The sequence below is a fragment of the Somniosus microcephalus genome, chromosome 14 (assembly GCF_052327205.1).
Source record: "Somniosus microcephalus isolate GS21.2 chromosome 14, FLI_Smic_1.0, whole genome shotgun sequence".
In the NCBI taxonomy this organism is placed as follows: Eukaryota; Metazoa; Chordata; class Chondrichthyes; order Squaliformes; family Somniosidae; genus Somniosus; species Somniosus microcephalus.
The window spans coordinates 75,959,344-75,971,392 of NC_141000.1; the positions used below are offsets into that span (position 1 = coordinate 75,959,344).

Consider the following 12,049-nt stretch of genomic DNA (forward strand, 5'->3'; position numbering starts at 1 on the left):
TGTGTGGTATCACCTCCAGGGATGCTGCGGCTGGACCCTCACAACAAGAGTCAATGTTCACAGCCTTTGCAGATTTGGTGACCGACATGCAGACTCTGGGTTCCACCTTGGAGAGAGATGCATCTACCTTGGAAAAATTGGTGGACCCCATGGATAGAGGCTTTCAAGGCATCACTCATCTCCAATCGTCTGCTCTCCCACTGATTAGTGGAAGTGATAAGCCCCAGCCCCATGGGAGTGGCAGTGGCACAATTAGAGCAATTGCCCCCTCAGGGTATCAGCAAGTCTGCTATCTCACTACCCCCTCAACCAATACCCACAACGTTGCCAGAAAGCCAGCTGGGCCAGACTGGCCTGGCAGCGGCTGAAGTGCTACAGTTTGCAGTCAGGCCCTTAGAGGCTTGGGCACCAGAAGTCACTGGCCACGAGCATCTCAAGGGTCCCCACATGAGTAACAGCAGCCTTCCAACAGCTTTGCTGAAGCAACTTGGGGAGCACCTTGTAGGAATAGTAGAGTTGGGAAACCTTTGAAGAAAAGCAGTATGGGTTGATCGCTTGTGTGTTAAATAAATTGGAAGAAATTATTGGGTTGGCATTAAAGTAATCATCTTTATCACATTTGGCGGGTTTTCAACTGATTTTAAATAACTGCAAGCATATCTCTCGAACAAATCCTGCAAAAATTATTTTCCTTCATCTCTGAAGCATTTAATCAATGCAAAATTTTAAAATTGAAGAAAGGAGTTCCATTTTCGCTCAATATTACCCTTATCTTCACTGGCCTACAATGGCTCCTCAATGCTTCAAATTAAAAATTCTCATCCTCATGTTTAATTCCCTTCATGGCCTCACCCTTCCCCATCTAGTCCCCGAACTCTCCAAATCTGGCCTCTTGTGCATCCCTCTCCCTTCACCCAGCCATTGGCAGCTAGCTGTGCCTTCAGCTGCCTAGGCCTTACACTTGAATTCTCTTCCTAAATTCCACCACCTCTACCTAGCACTCACTCCTCTATTAAGAATCCTCCCCTTTACCAAACATTTGGTCAGCTTTCCTAACATCTCCTTCTTTGGCCTTTGGCCTTTTTTCTAAGTGTGCCTCTGTAAAGAGCCTTGGTCTGTTTTACTATGTTTTACAATATAATTGCAAGTAATTGTTGTGTACATTTGAAGAACTAACAATTTTTTTTGTTTGTTGTTCAAGTTAGTGTACTGGTGAGATCATTAACTTTCTCCCTTTGTCCGGATAAAGGGGAGGTTAAATGTGAACAATACTGAATCAGACTCTTGATTCTACCACTCCCCAGTACAAATTATAACAAAAAAAAAAATTGGTATATGAAAGAAGCCTGTCTAAGTATATCCTGAATGTTAACTTTCATTATTTCAATTAGGCCTAAAGTGCACCCTCCTCTGACTTTCTTTAAGTTGTACGAAAGCTTTCAGTACTGTATAACCATTTAATGAAGTGTGATAAATAATCCACACAGGAAAGACAAAATACAATTTCCCTTTTAGTATATCCACTCATAGTGCTGGAATCATCATATTTTGTTTAATTTCTCATTTTCAATCTTTACTAAGTAGTTGCTTTGTTTTGAATTCCTTGTTCTGCCCCACAAGAGTCAAAGCAACAATCTTTTGAAAAGCATTCTGTTCCAGTGAATATTCAAACATTCTATTTTGTCCATTAGCAACTCTCCTTTTTGGGTTTTTGTTTAAGTTTGTAATGTTGCTATATCTCAAGCAAAAGTTTGTTTGAATGACGTGTACGATCACATGACGTGATAAAGAGCAGTTCACTGAAAAATATGCATTTACCAAGCTATTTTATCATGTACTGTATATATAACAGAAGTTAGCAGCATTATGCAATGGATATACATATGGTGCAATATCCTTATGGGGTCTTTAGTGACTATGGCGATGTACCTCGGGACCGTGATCTTCCCCTTCCTCTTAAGTTGCTTTGTGCATTTTCACTGGCTTCTTCAAACCACCTGGACAACATGTCCGACATGCGCTGCATTAGTGACACGTTAGGACTTTGTTCTCCTGGAAGATTAAAAAAAGGAAATTTACAGATATTCTCTAAATAAATGTTTGTATTATGTGTCTAAGAACTTGAGGACTGAAATGCAAATAAGTTTCTTTTGCTCTGGTAAATTGCAGCATTGTTAATGCCTTCACAGTTATTTACATTTGCATTAACATAGCAATGCCATACTTCATTTCCAGGATATAGAATCATATTGCACAGAAGGAGGCCATTTGGCCCATTGTGCCCGTCTGTCTCTTTGCAAGAGCTATCCAATTAATCCCACTCCCCTGTTCTTTCCTCAATTTCCTTTTGAAAGTTAAATAATATATGTAATTATAATATCTGAGTTACTATGTACATAAATGATCTGCACTTAGGAATTGAAGGAACAATTTCAAAATTTGCTGAGGATTACAAATTTGGGGGGCAGGTAGAGGGAGATGTGGCAAATTGTGACGAGGACTATGAAAGATGCAAGACACAGATAGATTGGCAGGATATGCAAATAGATGGCAGATGCAAAAAAAATAAAGTGATATATTTTTGAAAGTAGGAATAGGGAAAGGAAATATACCTCTAATGGTAATATATTAAATGGATTAGAGATGCAGAGGGACCTTGGTGTGCAAATGCACAGGCCATTAAAGTTGAAAGCACATCATGGAGTAAGCTGGTAACAAAATGAGGTGATAACAGAGTGAGAATAAGGACAATGGGAATTTGATGAGAGTGGAAATTAGGTGCAGAGGAGAAGGAAGTGCTAAGTAGATTAGCTGATATTATATGGAAGTAATATAAACTTTAACATAGTACAAACTAACTAAACTTAAAAATAGATCATTTCTACAAGATGTGGGAGTTTTGACCACCAGCTGTCAACTCGTACAAACACATCTGTGGGAAGTGTCACCAACTTAAATTGCTCAAATTCACAATCCCAGAAGGATAAGGAAACAATCTGACACATAAGGGAGGGAGAGCAGTGATTGGGGCGATAGTTTGAGAGGGTAGTCACGCCAATTGAGAGATAAGGAACAGCCTCTGGAGGAAGATAGATGGATAACTATCTAAAATGCAGGAAAACACAGGAAGGAAAGGTTGGAACAGGAATGCCCAGAGCAACTTATTCTTTCAAACAGATTTGAAGCTCTAGCTTCCTGTGGGGAAAATGAGGACTTTAAAAAGACAATCGTACTTGACAAACTTCATAGTATTCTTTAAGAAGGTAAAATATATGGTAGATGAAGGAAATGCAGTGGATCTAGTGTACATGGACTTCAGGAAAGCCTTTGACAAAGTACCATGTGGGAGATTATTAGAGAAGATTAACAGGTATGGAATTAGGGGGGAGGATAGCAAACTGCATTAAAAATTGCTTAGAGGGGAGAAAACAGAGAGTTGGGTCTGGATTTTAACTTGGGTGCGGGCTGGTGTCGTGTTATCCGAATTTCGTGTTTTCCACACGAATTTAAATGGATGTGGGAGATTGATGCAATTTTAACTTAATGGGCCAATTGATTTCCAACGTATGGGAAGCCTTTGCAAATGGGCTTTTCATGACTGAAAGTCACCTCCGATGATGTCATCATTGCTGCAGCATTTAAGGTCCACAGCAAGCTTTGCTTCTTCTGCAGGCTGCCAAGCTTCTTGACTGTGCAGTGCGAGGGAGCTGCAGCAAAAATGACAAGCGGGAGGCCCAGATCAGCTCGTCGCTTTGATGAGGCGGCACTGCAGGCATTAGTCGATGGGGCTAGGGCCAACAGGGAGGTGCTGTTCCCTTCATCAGGGAGGAAGAGGCCTCCCACTCAGACCAAGGCTGTGTGGATGCAGGTGGCTGAGGAGATCAACTTCTTGGGAGTCACCCGCAGAACCTGGATACAGTGCAGCAAAAGATTTCATGACCTTCAGTGCACTGGAAAAGTGAGTATAAATTTCCCATCACCCTCAATCTGATCCCCATTGCCTTTCCTCACCAGCACTCAGCTTTAGCAATCTCTTCCTCCACATCCCACTTGACACTGACATCCATGCACCCTTACCCATTCCCTCTCTCTCTAAGCTCACATTCACATAACTATTCCACCATGCAGCCCTCACGCTCCCTATCACTCTGATGCTTTGAACACAACTGACAACACACAGGGAGGGCCCTTGGTCTTGCAACCTCACTCCATCTTTGTCTCCTTCTAAGTATCTATGCTATGCAATCTCTACACTCACTCCTTCATTCTCACTCAACCTCCACTTGTCTCCCTCATTGCAGGAAAAGAGCACGAGCCAGGACAGGAGGAGGGACAGCCTCATTAGCCCACCTGACCCCCTGGGAGGAGGCCGTCCTGGAAATTATGGGCATTGAGGATGATTTGCGCGTGGGGGATGGACTGATGGGTGCAACGCTGCAAGCTGGTGACAGAAAAGTTTCCCATCTCTCTCTTTGACATTGCATGAGTCGCTGATAATGATTGTGAAGCTGTAACAGATAGCTTAAGCTATGTGCATGTAGCCTTTGCATCACATCTCTGACTCTTTCCTTTACTCCCCCACAGGACCATCACAAGCATCCATCCCCCCTAGCCAGGAAGAAGAGGCTGAGCGGTCAGACTCCTCAGAGGAAGCTGCAACCTCTGAGGTAGCAGCATCAGCAGAATTCAGCGCACCCAGCACCAGCGCAGACACTCACACCTCGGTGGGACTTTTGGGACATAGAGTAGTGTTGTCACCTAGTGTATCACAGCTCACAAGTGAGCATCAGCAGATTGTGGAGACAGGGACAGCAGTGGAGAGTCCTCGTCGGAGGGCGCAGGGCTCTGCCAGCTCGGCTCAGCAGCATGTCGACCCTCTGCCTCTGGGTCCATCCATAAGATCAGAGGTGATGGAACTCCAGGCACAGATGCAGGAGTCTCTGGGGTCGCTGCGAGTGTGGAGCGAATGGAGGAGTCCATAGCGAACATGAGCAGAGCCTTTGTGGAGTCATTGGCGCATGAACGCATCACCATGGAAAGGATAGCTACCTCCATGGAAATGATTGCTACCTCCGTGGTAAGGCTGGCTACCTTCCAGGAAAGGATGGCTACGGTAGAGGAGAGGAGTGCTACGGCCATGGAGGAGCTTAGTCGCCAGGGTATGGAAAACATGGTCATTGTTCAGAATAGAATGACATCTCTTGAGGAGCGATGGGAATCTATTGAACAGAGAAACCAGACCTTCATGGAAGTCCTTCTGAGTAGCACTGCCATTGCAGATACGGGTCCCCATGGCCCCCCTGATGTGCAGCAAGGTGCTCTCCAGCCACTTGCAGGCGCTGAGGGGCACATGACCCATGAGAGGGAGGTTGGTGGCATACCTCAAGGAAGTGGGGGCTCCTCTCCAAGCGCTCACACTTCCATGCCACTGCAGAGCCCTCGGTCAGAGCCCCACCGGAGTCCACACCCAAGTGAGATAGACGTCTCAACCCCTGCACAGCCGCAAGAGCAGCAGACTGTTGACGAGCCCTCACAGGCTCGCCACCCCAGAGGACGCCCGCCAAAGGTGTCGAGACAGGAGCAGCAGCAAAGTGAGCAAGGGGCCTCCACATCTGCTAAAGCCACAGGGGAAGCACTACGTATGAGCTCGCGTCGGCGGGTGTTTCAGCGGCAGCAGCGGGGCTATAAAAGTCCCAGAGACCAGGTAAGGCCTCACAGCGTCGGCGGGAATTTCAGTGGCAGCAGCGGGGCTATAAAAGTCCCAGAGACCAGGTAAGGTTTACCAATCTCCAGTCTGGGAACTCGGAGGGAAGGAGAGAGGTAAAAAGTAATCCAAGTGTGACGTCACCAGAAAGCGGGTAAGTGATTGGTTGGTAAGTATTTCTCCCTTTTTAAGCTTAAATCTCTTTGGTTTATAGTTTCTAAGGTGTGATATTCACCATCTAGAATCGGGGCAGAGGGTATATAAGAATAATATTAATAAATTTAATTAATTACATAGAATGGGAGATCAGGTGATGTGTTGCTGCTGCAATATGTGGGAGCTGGTGAACACCATTGATGCTCACGGTAATCACATTTGCAGTAAATGTTGGCTGCTCGAGGAACTCCGGCTCCCTGTTGAAGAGCTGGAGTCCGAGCTTCAAACACTGAGACACATCAGGGAGGGGGAGAGTTACCGGGACTCTGTGTATCACGAGGTATTCACACCAATTAGATTAATTAATTCAGATGTAGTCCGTGGCCAGGGTCAGGATGGTGTGACTAGAAGTGAGGCAGGTACGGGGATCCAGGAGGTAGTGGTCGAGGAGCCGCAGCCCTTGCACTTGTCCAACAGGTTCGAGGCTCTTACTCCCTGTGAGGATGGGAACAGGGACTGCGGGGAGGATGAGCAACCTGACCACAGCACCGTGGAGCAGGTGGCCATTCAAGTGGGGGGAGTTAAAAGAAATGTTGTAGTGGTAGGGGATAGTATCGTTAGGGGGATAGATAGAGTTCTTTGCAGCCGAGAGCGAGAGTCCCGAAGGCTGTGTTGCCTGCCCGCTGCCAGGGTTAAGGACATCTCCTCTGGACTGGAGAGAAACTTGGAGGGGGAGGATCCAGTTGTCGTGGTCCATGTTGGTACCAACGACAGATAGGACAAGGAAGGAGGTTCTGCTGAGGGAGTTTGAGCAGCTAGGGGCCAAATTAAAAAGCAGAACCACAAGGGTAATAATCTCTGGATTATTACCTGAGCCACGAGCGAATTTGGCTAGGACAAATAAAATTAGAGAGTTAAATGCGTGGCTCAAAGACTGGTGTGGGAGAAATGGGTTTTGCTTCCTGGGACACTGGCACCAGTACTGGGGCAGGAGGGAGCTGTTCCGTTGGGACGGGCTTCACTTGGCCAGTGCTGGGACTAGAGTCCTGGCGGATCATATAACTAGGGCTGTAGAGAGGGCTTTAAACTAACTAGTGGGGGGGGGGAGGTTCCTAGAGAGCAAATAATAAAAATGACAACAGAGAAGGTCATAGACTTAGGTAGCAGTGGGGAAATTAAAAACCAGAGCGTGTCAGGAAGGGGCAGAAGGTATGGAGTAAAAGGTAAAGTAATAAAAAGGGCAAAAGCAGGAACTAAGTGTCACAAAACATATTTGAAAGTTCTCTATCTGAATGCACGTAGCATTCGTAACAAAATAGACGAGTTAATGGCACAAATAACTACATATGGGTATGATCTTGTGGCCATTACAGAAACATGGCTGCAGGGTGACAATGCCTGGGAATTAAACATACCAGGTTATTTAATGATCAGGAAGGACAGGCAGGAAGGAAGGGGAGGTGGGGTGGCTATGTTAATAAAGGAAAAAATCACTGTAATACAGAGAAATGATATTGGGTCAAAAGATCAGGATAATGAAACAGTTTGGGTGGAGGTAAGGAATAATAAGGGGAAAAAAACACTAGTGGGCGTAGTCTATAGGCCTCCGAACAGTGGCAACTCTGTTGGACGGAGTATCAATCAGGAAATAGTTGAGGCTTGTAATAAGGGAACATCTATAATTATGGGGGATTTTAACTATCATATTAATTGGACAAATCAAATTGGGCAGGGCAGCCTTGAGGATGAGTTCATTGAGTGTATTAGGGATGGGTTTCTTGAGCAGTATGTAACTGAACCGACCAGGGGACAAGCAACCTTAGATCTGGTCCTGTGTAACGAGACAGGATTAATTAAAAATGTCCTAGTAAAGGATCCCCTTGGAATGAGTGACCATAACATGGTTGAATTCCATATTCAATTAGAGGGTGAGAAGGTTGGATCTCAAACAAGCGTGCTAAGCTTGAATAAAGGAGACTATGAAGGTATGAGAGCGGAATTGAGTAGAGTGGATTGGGAAAATAGATTAAAGGGTAAGACGATACATGATCAGTGGTGTACATTTAAGGAGCTATTTTACAACTTCCAAAAAATATATATTCCACTGAGAAGAAAAGGGTGTAAAAGAAAAGACAGCCATCCGTGGCTAAGTAAAGAAATTAAGGATAGTATTCGACTAAAAACAAGGGCATATAAGGTAGCCAAATCTAGTGGGAGGATAGAGGATTGGGGAAACTTTAAAAGACAGCAAAAAATAACAAAAAGATTGATTAAGAAAGGGAAGATAGATTACGAAGGTAAATTAGCAAAAAATATGAAAACAGATAGTACGAGTTTTTATAGTTATATAAAAAGAAAAAGGGTGGCTAAAGTAAATGTTGGTCCCTTAGAGGATGAGACCGGGAAATTAATGGTGGGAAATATGGAGATGGCAAAAACACTGAATGAATATTTTATATCAGTCTTTACAGTAGAAGACACTAAGAATATCCCAACACTGGACAAACAGGGGGCTATAGGGGGGGAGGAGCTAAACACGATCAAAATCACTAAGGAAGTGGTACTCGGTAAAATAATGGGACTCAAGGCGGATAAATCACCTGGACCTGATGGCTTACATCCTAGGGTCTTGAGGGAAGTGGCGGTAGGGATTGTGGATGCATTGGTAATAATTTTCCAAAACTCCCTAGACTCGGCAATGGTCCCGGCAGACTGGAAAACTGCTAATGTAACACCCTTATTTAAAAAGGGCAGTAGACAGAAGGCTGGAAACTATAGACCGGTTAGCCTAACATCTGTGGTAGGTAAAATGTTGGAGTCCATTATTAAGGAGACAGTAACAGGACATTTGGATAATCATCATTTAATAGGACAAAGTCAGCATGGTTTTATGAAGGGGAAGTCATGTTTGACAAATTTGCTGGAGTTCTTTGAGGAAGTAACATATAGGGTGGATAAAGGGGAACCAGTGGGCGTAGTGTATTTAGACTTCCAAAAGGCATTTGACAAGGTGCCACACAAAAGATTATTGCTTAAGATAAAAAATCACAGGATTGGGGGTAATATTCTGGCATGGATAGAGGATTGGCTATCTAACAGAAGGCAGAGAGTTGGGATAAATGGTTCATTCTCAGACTGGCAATCAGTAACTAGTGGTGTTCCGCAGGGGTCAGTGCTGGGTCCCCAACTCTTTACAATCTATATTAACGATTTGGAGGAGGGGACCGAGTGTAACATATCAAAGTTTGCAGATGATACTAAGATGGGAGGGAAAGTAGTGAGTGAGGAGGACATAAAAAACCTGCAAGGGGACATCGACAGGCTAAGCAAGTGGGCAGAGATTTGGCAGATGGAATACAATACTGGAAAGTGTGAGGTTATGCACTTTGGCAGGAAAAAATCGTAGAGCAAGTTATTATCTTAATGGCAAGAAACTGGAAAGTACTGAAGTACAAAGGGATCTGGGGGTCCTGGTGCACGAAACTCAAAAGGTTAGTATGCAGGTGCAGCAAGTGATTAAGAAGGCCAATGGAATGTTGGCTTTCATTGCTAGGGGGATAGAATATAAAAATAGGGAGGTATTGCTTCAGTTGTACAAGGTATTGGTGAGACCGCACCTGGAATACTGCGTACAGTTTTGGTGTCCATACTTAAGAAAGGACATACTTGCTCTCGAGTCAGTACAAAGAAGGTTCACTCGGTTAATCCCGGGGATGAGGGGATGGACATATGAGGAGAGGTTGAGTAGATTGGGACTCTACTCATTGGAGTTCAGAAGAATGAGAGGCGATCTTATTGAAACATATAAGATTGTGAAGGGGTTGGATCGGGTGGATGCGGGGAAGATGTTCCCGATGATGGGTGAAACTAGAACTAGGGGGCATAGTCTTAGAATAAGGGGCTGCTCTTTCAAAACTGAGATGAGGAGGAACTACTTCACTCAGAGGGTGGTAGGTCCATGGAATATGCTGCCCCAAAAAGCTGTAGAAGCTACATCATTACATAAATTTAAAACAGAAATAGACAGTTTCCTAGAAGTAAAGGGAATTAAGGGTTATGGGGAGCGGGCAGGAATTTGGACATGAGTCCAGGTTCGGATCGGTCATGGCCCTGTGGGTAGCGGAGTGGGCCCAGGGGCCGTGTAGCCTGATCCTGCTCCTATTTCGTGTGTCTAATTCTGTTAGATTGAGGAGATGGTTCTGTGATAGTGGATTGGCGGTTAGGATCAGATCAGCCATGATCTTATTGAATGGCGGAGCAGGCTCGAGGGGCCGATTGGCCTACTCCTGCTCCTATTTCTTATGTTCTTATAAAGCACAAGTAGTCACAAGTGTAGTCACTTGGGTGGAATTTTGTGTTTAGTGTAAAAATGCCATCACGTCATAATTGTACATAAAAATTCTGATGGCAAATGTTGCAGTTGTGGCATGTCATTTCGCTATTGGGGCTTCCACATTGAGGCCTTAGGAATACTTGTAACTGTCAGTATGGTGGTCGGAGTGCTAGGAATCCTCTGGTTCTTGGCCATTGTCAATGCTCTGGTAAGAAGCTGCGAGGCAAAAGTGTTTGATTGACTAAGCGAAGCAAATCTGGCCAGGATGAGTGTGTCCCTTGCATCCCGGGCAGCAATGTTCTCGCGTAATGCTGCCGCTGGTTGATGCGCCTCTGCAGGATGCTCGTTTTCGCCCTCCTCCTCCTCATCTGAGGAGGATATGTGAGGAGCCACTTGGTCCTCAGGAATCTGCAAGCCACGACGCTGTGCCATGTTGTGAAGTGCACAGCAAACCACGACGATTCTGGAGACCCTGGCTGCTGAGTACTGCAGGGCTCCTCCTGATCTATCCAGGCATCTGAAGTGCATCTTCAGCAAACTGATGGTTTGCTCGATTATGGCTCTGGTGGACATGTGGCTGGAGTTGTAGCTCTCCTCAGCTTCGTTGGATGGTCTCCTCAACGGAGTCATTAGCCACGTCCTCAGGGGATAGCCCTTGTTTCCAAGTAGCCATCCGTTAAGTTGGTCTGGCGGACTGAATAGCGGAGGCACACTAGGCTGGCGCAGTATGAAGGATTCATGGCAACTGCCAGGGTACTTGGCACAAACATGCAAAATTTCTTTCTTGTGGTCACACACCAGCTGAACGTTAAGGGAGTGGAAGCCCTTGCGGTTGACAAAAATACCTGGATTGCAATGGGGTACCTTAAGGGTAGTCAACGACGCCCTGCACCCTTGGAAAGCCTGCCAGATGAGCTAATCCAACCGCTCGCGCCATGACACTTGCTCGATCCTTGGTGAAATGGATGTGATTGTGCGCAAGGGCAAAGAGGGCATCGGTTACCTGCGTGATGCAAGTGTGTGCGGCCGCCTGGGAGCTGCCGCTGATGCCTGCTGCTGATCCCTGGAATGAGCCAGATGCAAAAAAGTTGAGTGCAGTGGTGACTTTGACGGCCACTGGTAATGCTTGTCCACCTGGTCCTCTGGGCAGCAGGTCTTGCTGTAGCATTGCGCAGATGTCAGTCACTACCTCTCGCGAAAGTCGGAGCCGCCTTTGGCACTGCTGCTCAGACATGTTGAGATAGGTGACCCTGTGTCTGTAGACCCTGTTTGGGGGGTATGTCCTGCGCTGACGGGCTTCCAGGCGCTGGCCCCTTCTGGCCTGTGCAGCCTCAGGTGGGTGAGCACCAGCCTGGCGCTCCTGCTGCTGTTGCTCCTGGTTCTGTTGGTGCCGCGGCTGGTGCTCGAGCTCCTCTAATGCCCAGATGGGAAGGAAATAAATGGCTCCCATGCTTCTGTTTTATGCCTCCGTTGAGGAAGCGCTGAGTGAAGGTGGCAAGAGGGGTTTCCCAGGAGGTCACACTGAAGATGGGTGTGAGGCTCCATACTTCCACAGGTGTGGTTAAGCCTTCTAAAAGTTGCCCCAGACCGGAGACCACTAAGTCCTGCCACCTGCAAATGATGGCTGATCAAATCTCCTCTTTAATGGTTGACCTGCAGTTGATAGCCAGCAATCCAATAGTGCCACATTCGTGTTTCCCACCAGGCGTGTTTTACGTGTTTAAAGGGTTAAATTTGCAAGGGCCTTTTAAAATAGGATTATAGAGGCCATTTAGTGGTTATTAAGGGCCTTAAAGACCAGTCCCGCCTGTTGGATGCGGGACGGAGTCGGGACCATCAGACACGCCCGAGTTAAA

General features: G+C 45.9%; 1 protein-coding gene across 9 annotated transcripts in view; it reads right to left on the reverse strand.

Annotated features, from left to right (window-relative positions):
• dcaf6 (ddb1 and cul4 associated factor 6) overlaps positions 1–12,049 on the reverse strand; it is a 176,055-nt gene that overhangs the window by 97,586 nt on the left and 66,420 nt on the right. For 8 of the 9 annotated variants that reach the window (XM_086006716.1, XM_086006719.1, XM_086006715.1 and 5 more), the window contains exon 9: positions 1,930–2,052. The exons of the other annotated variant lie outside the window; for it this stretch is intronic. In XM_086006716.1, the coding sequence (XP_085862842.1) occupies positions 1,930–2,052 (123 nt within the window). The remainder of the gene's footprint in view (positions 1–1,929; positions 2,053–12,049) is intronic. 9 annotated transcript variants of the gene reach the window in all.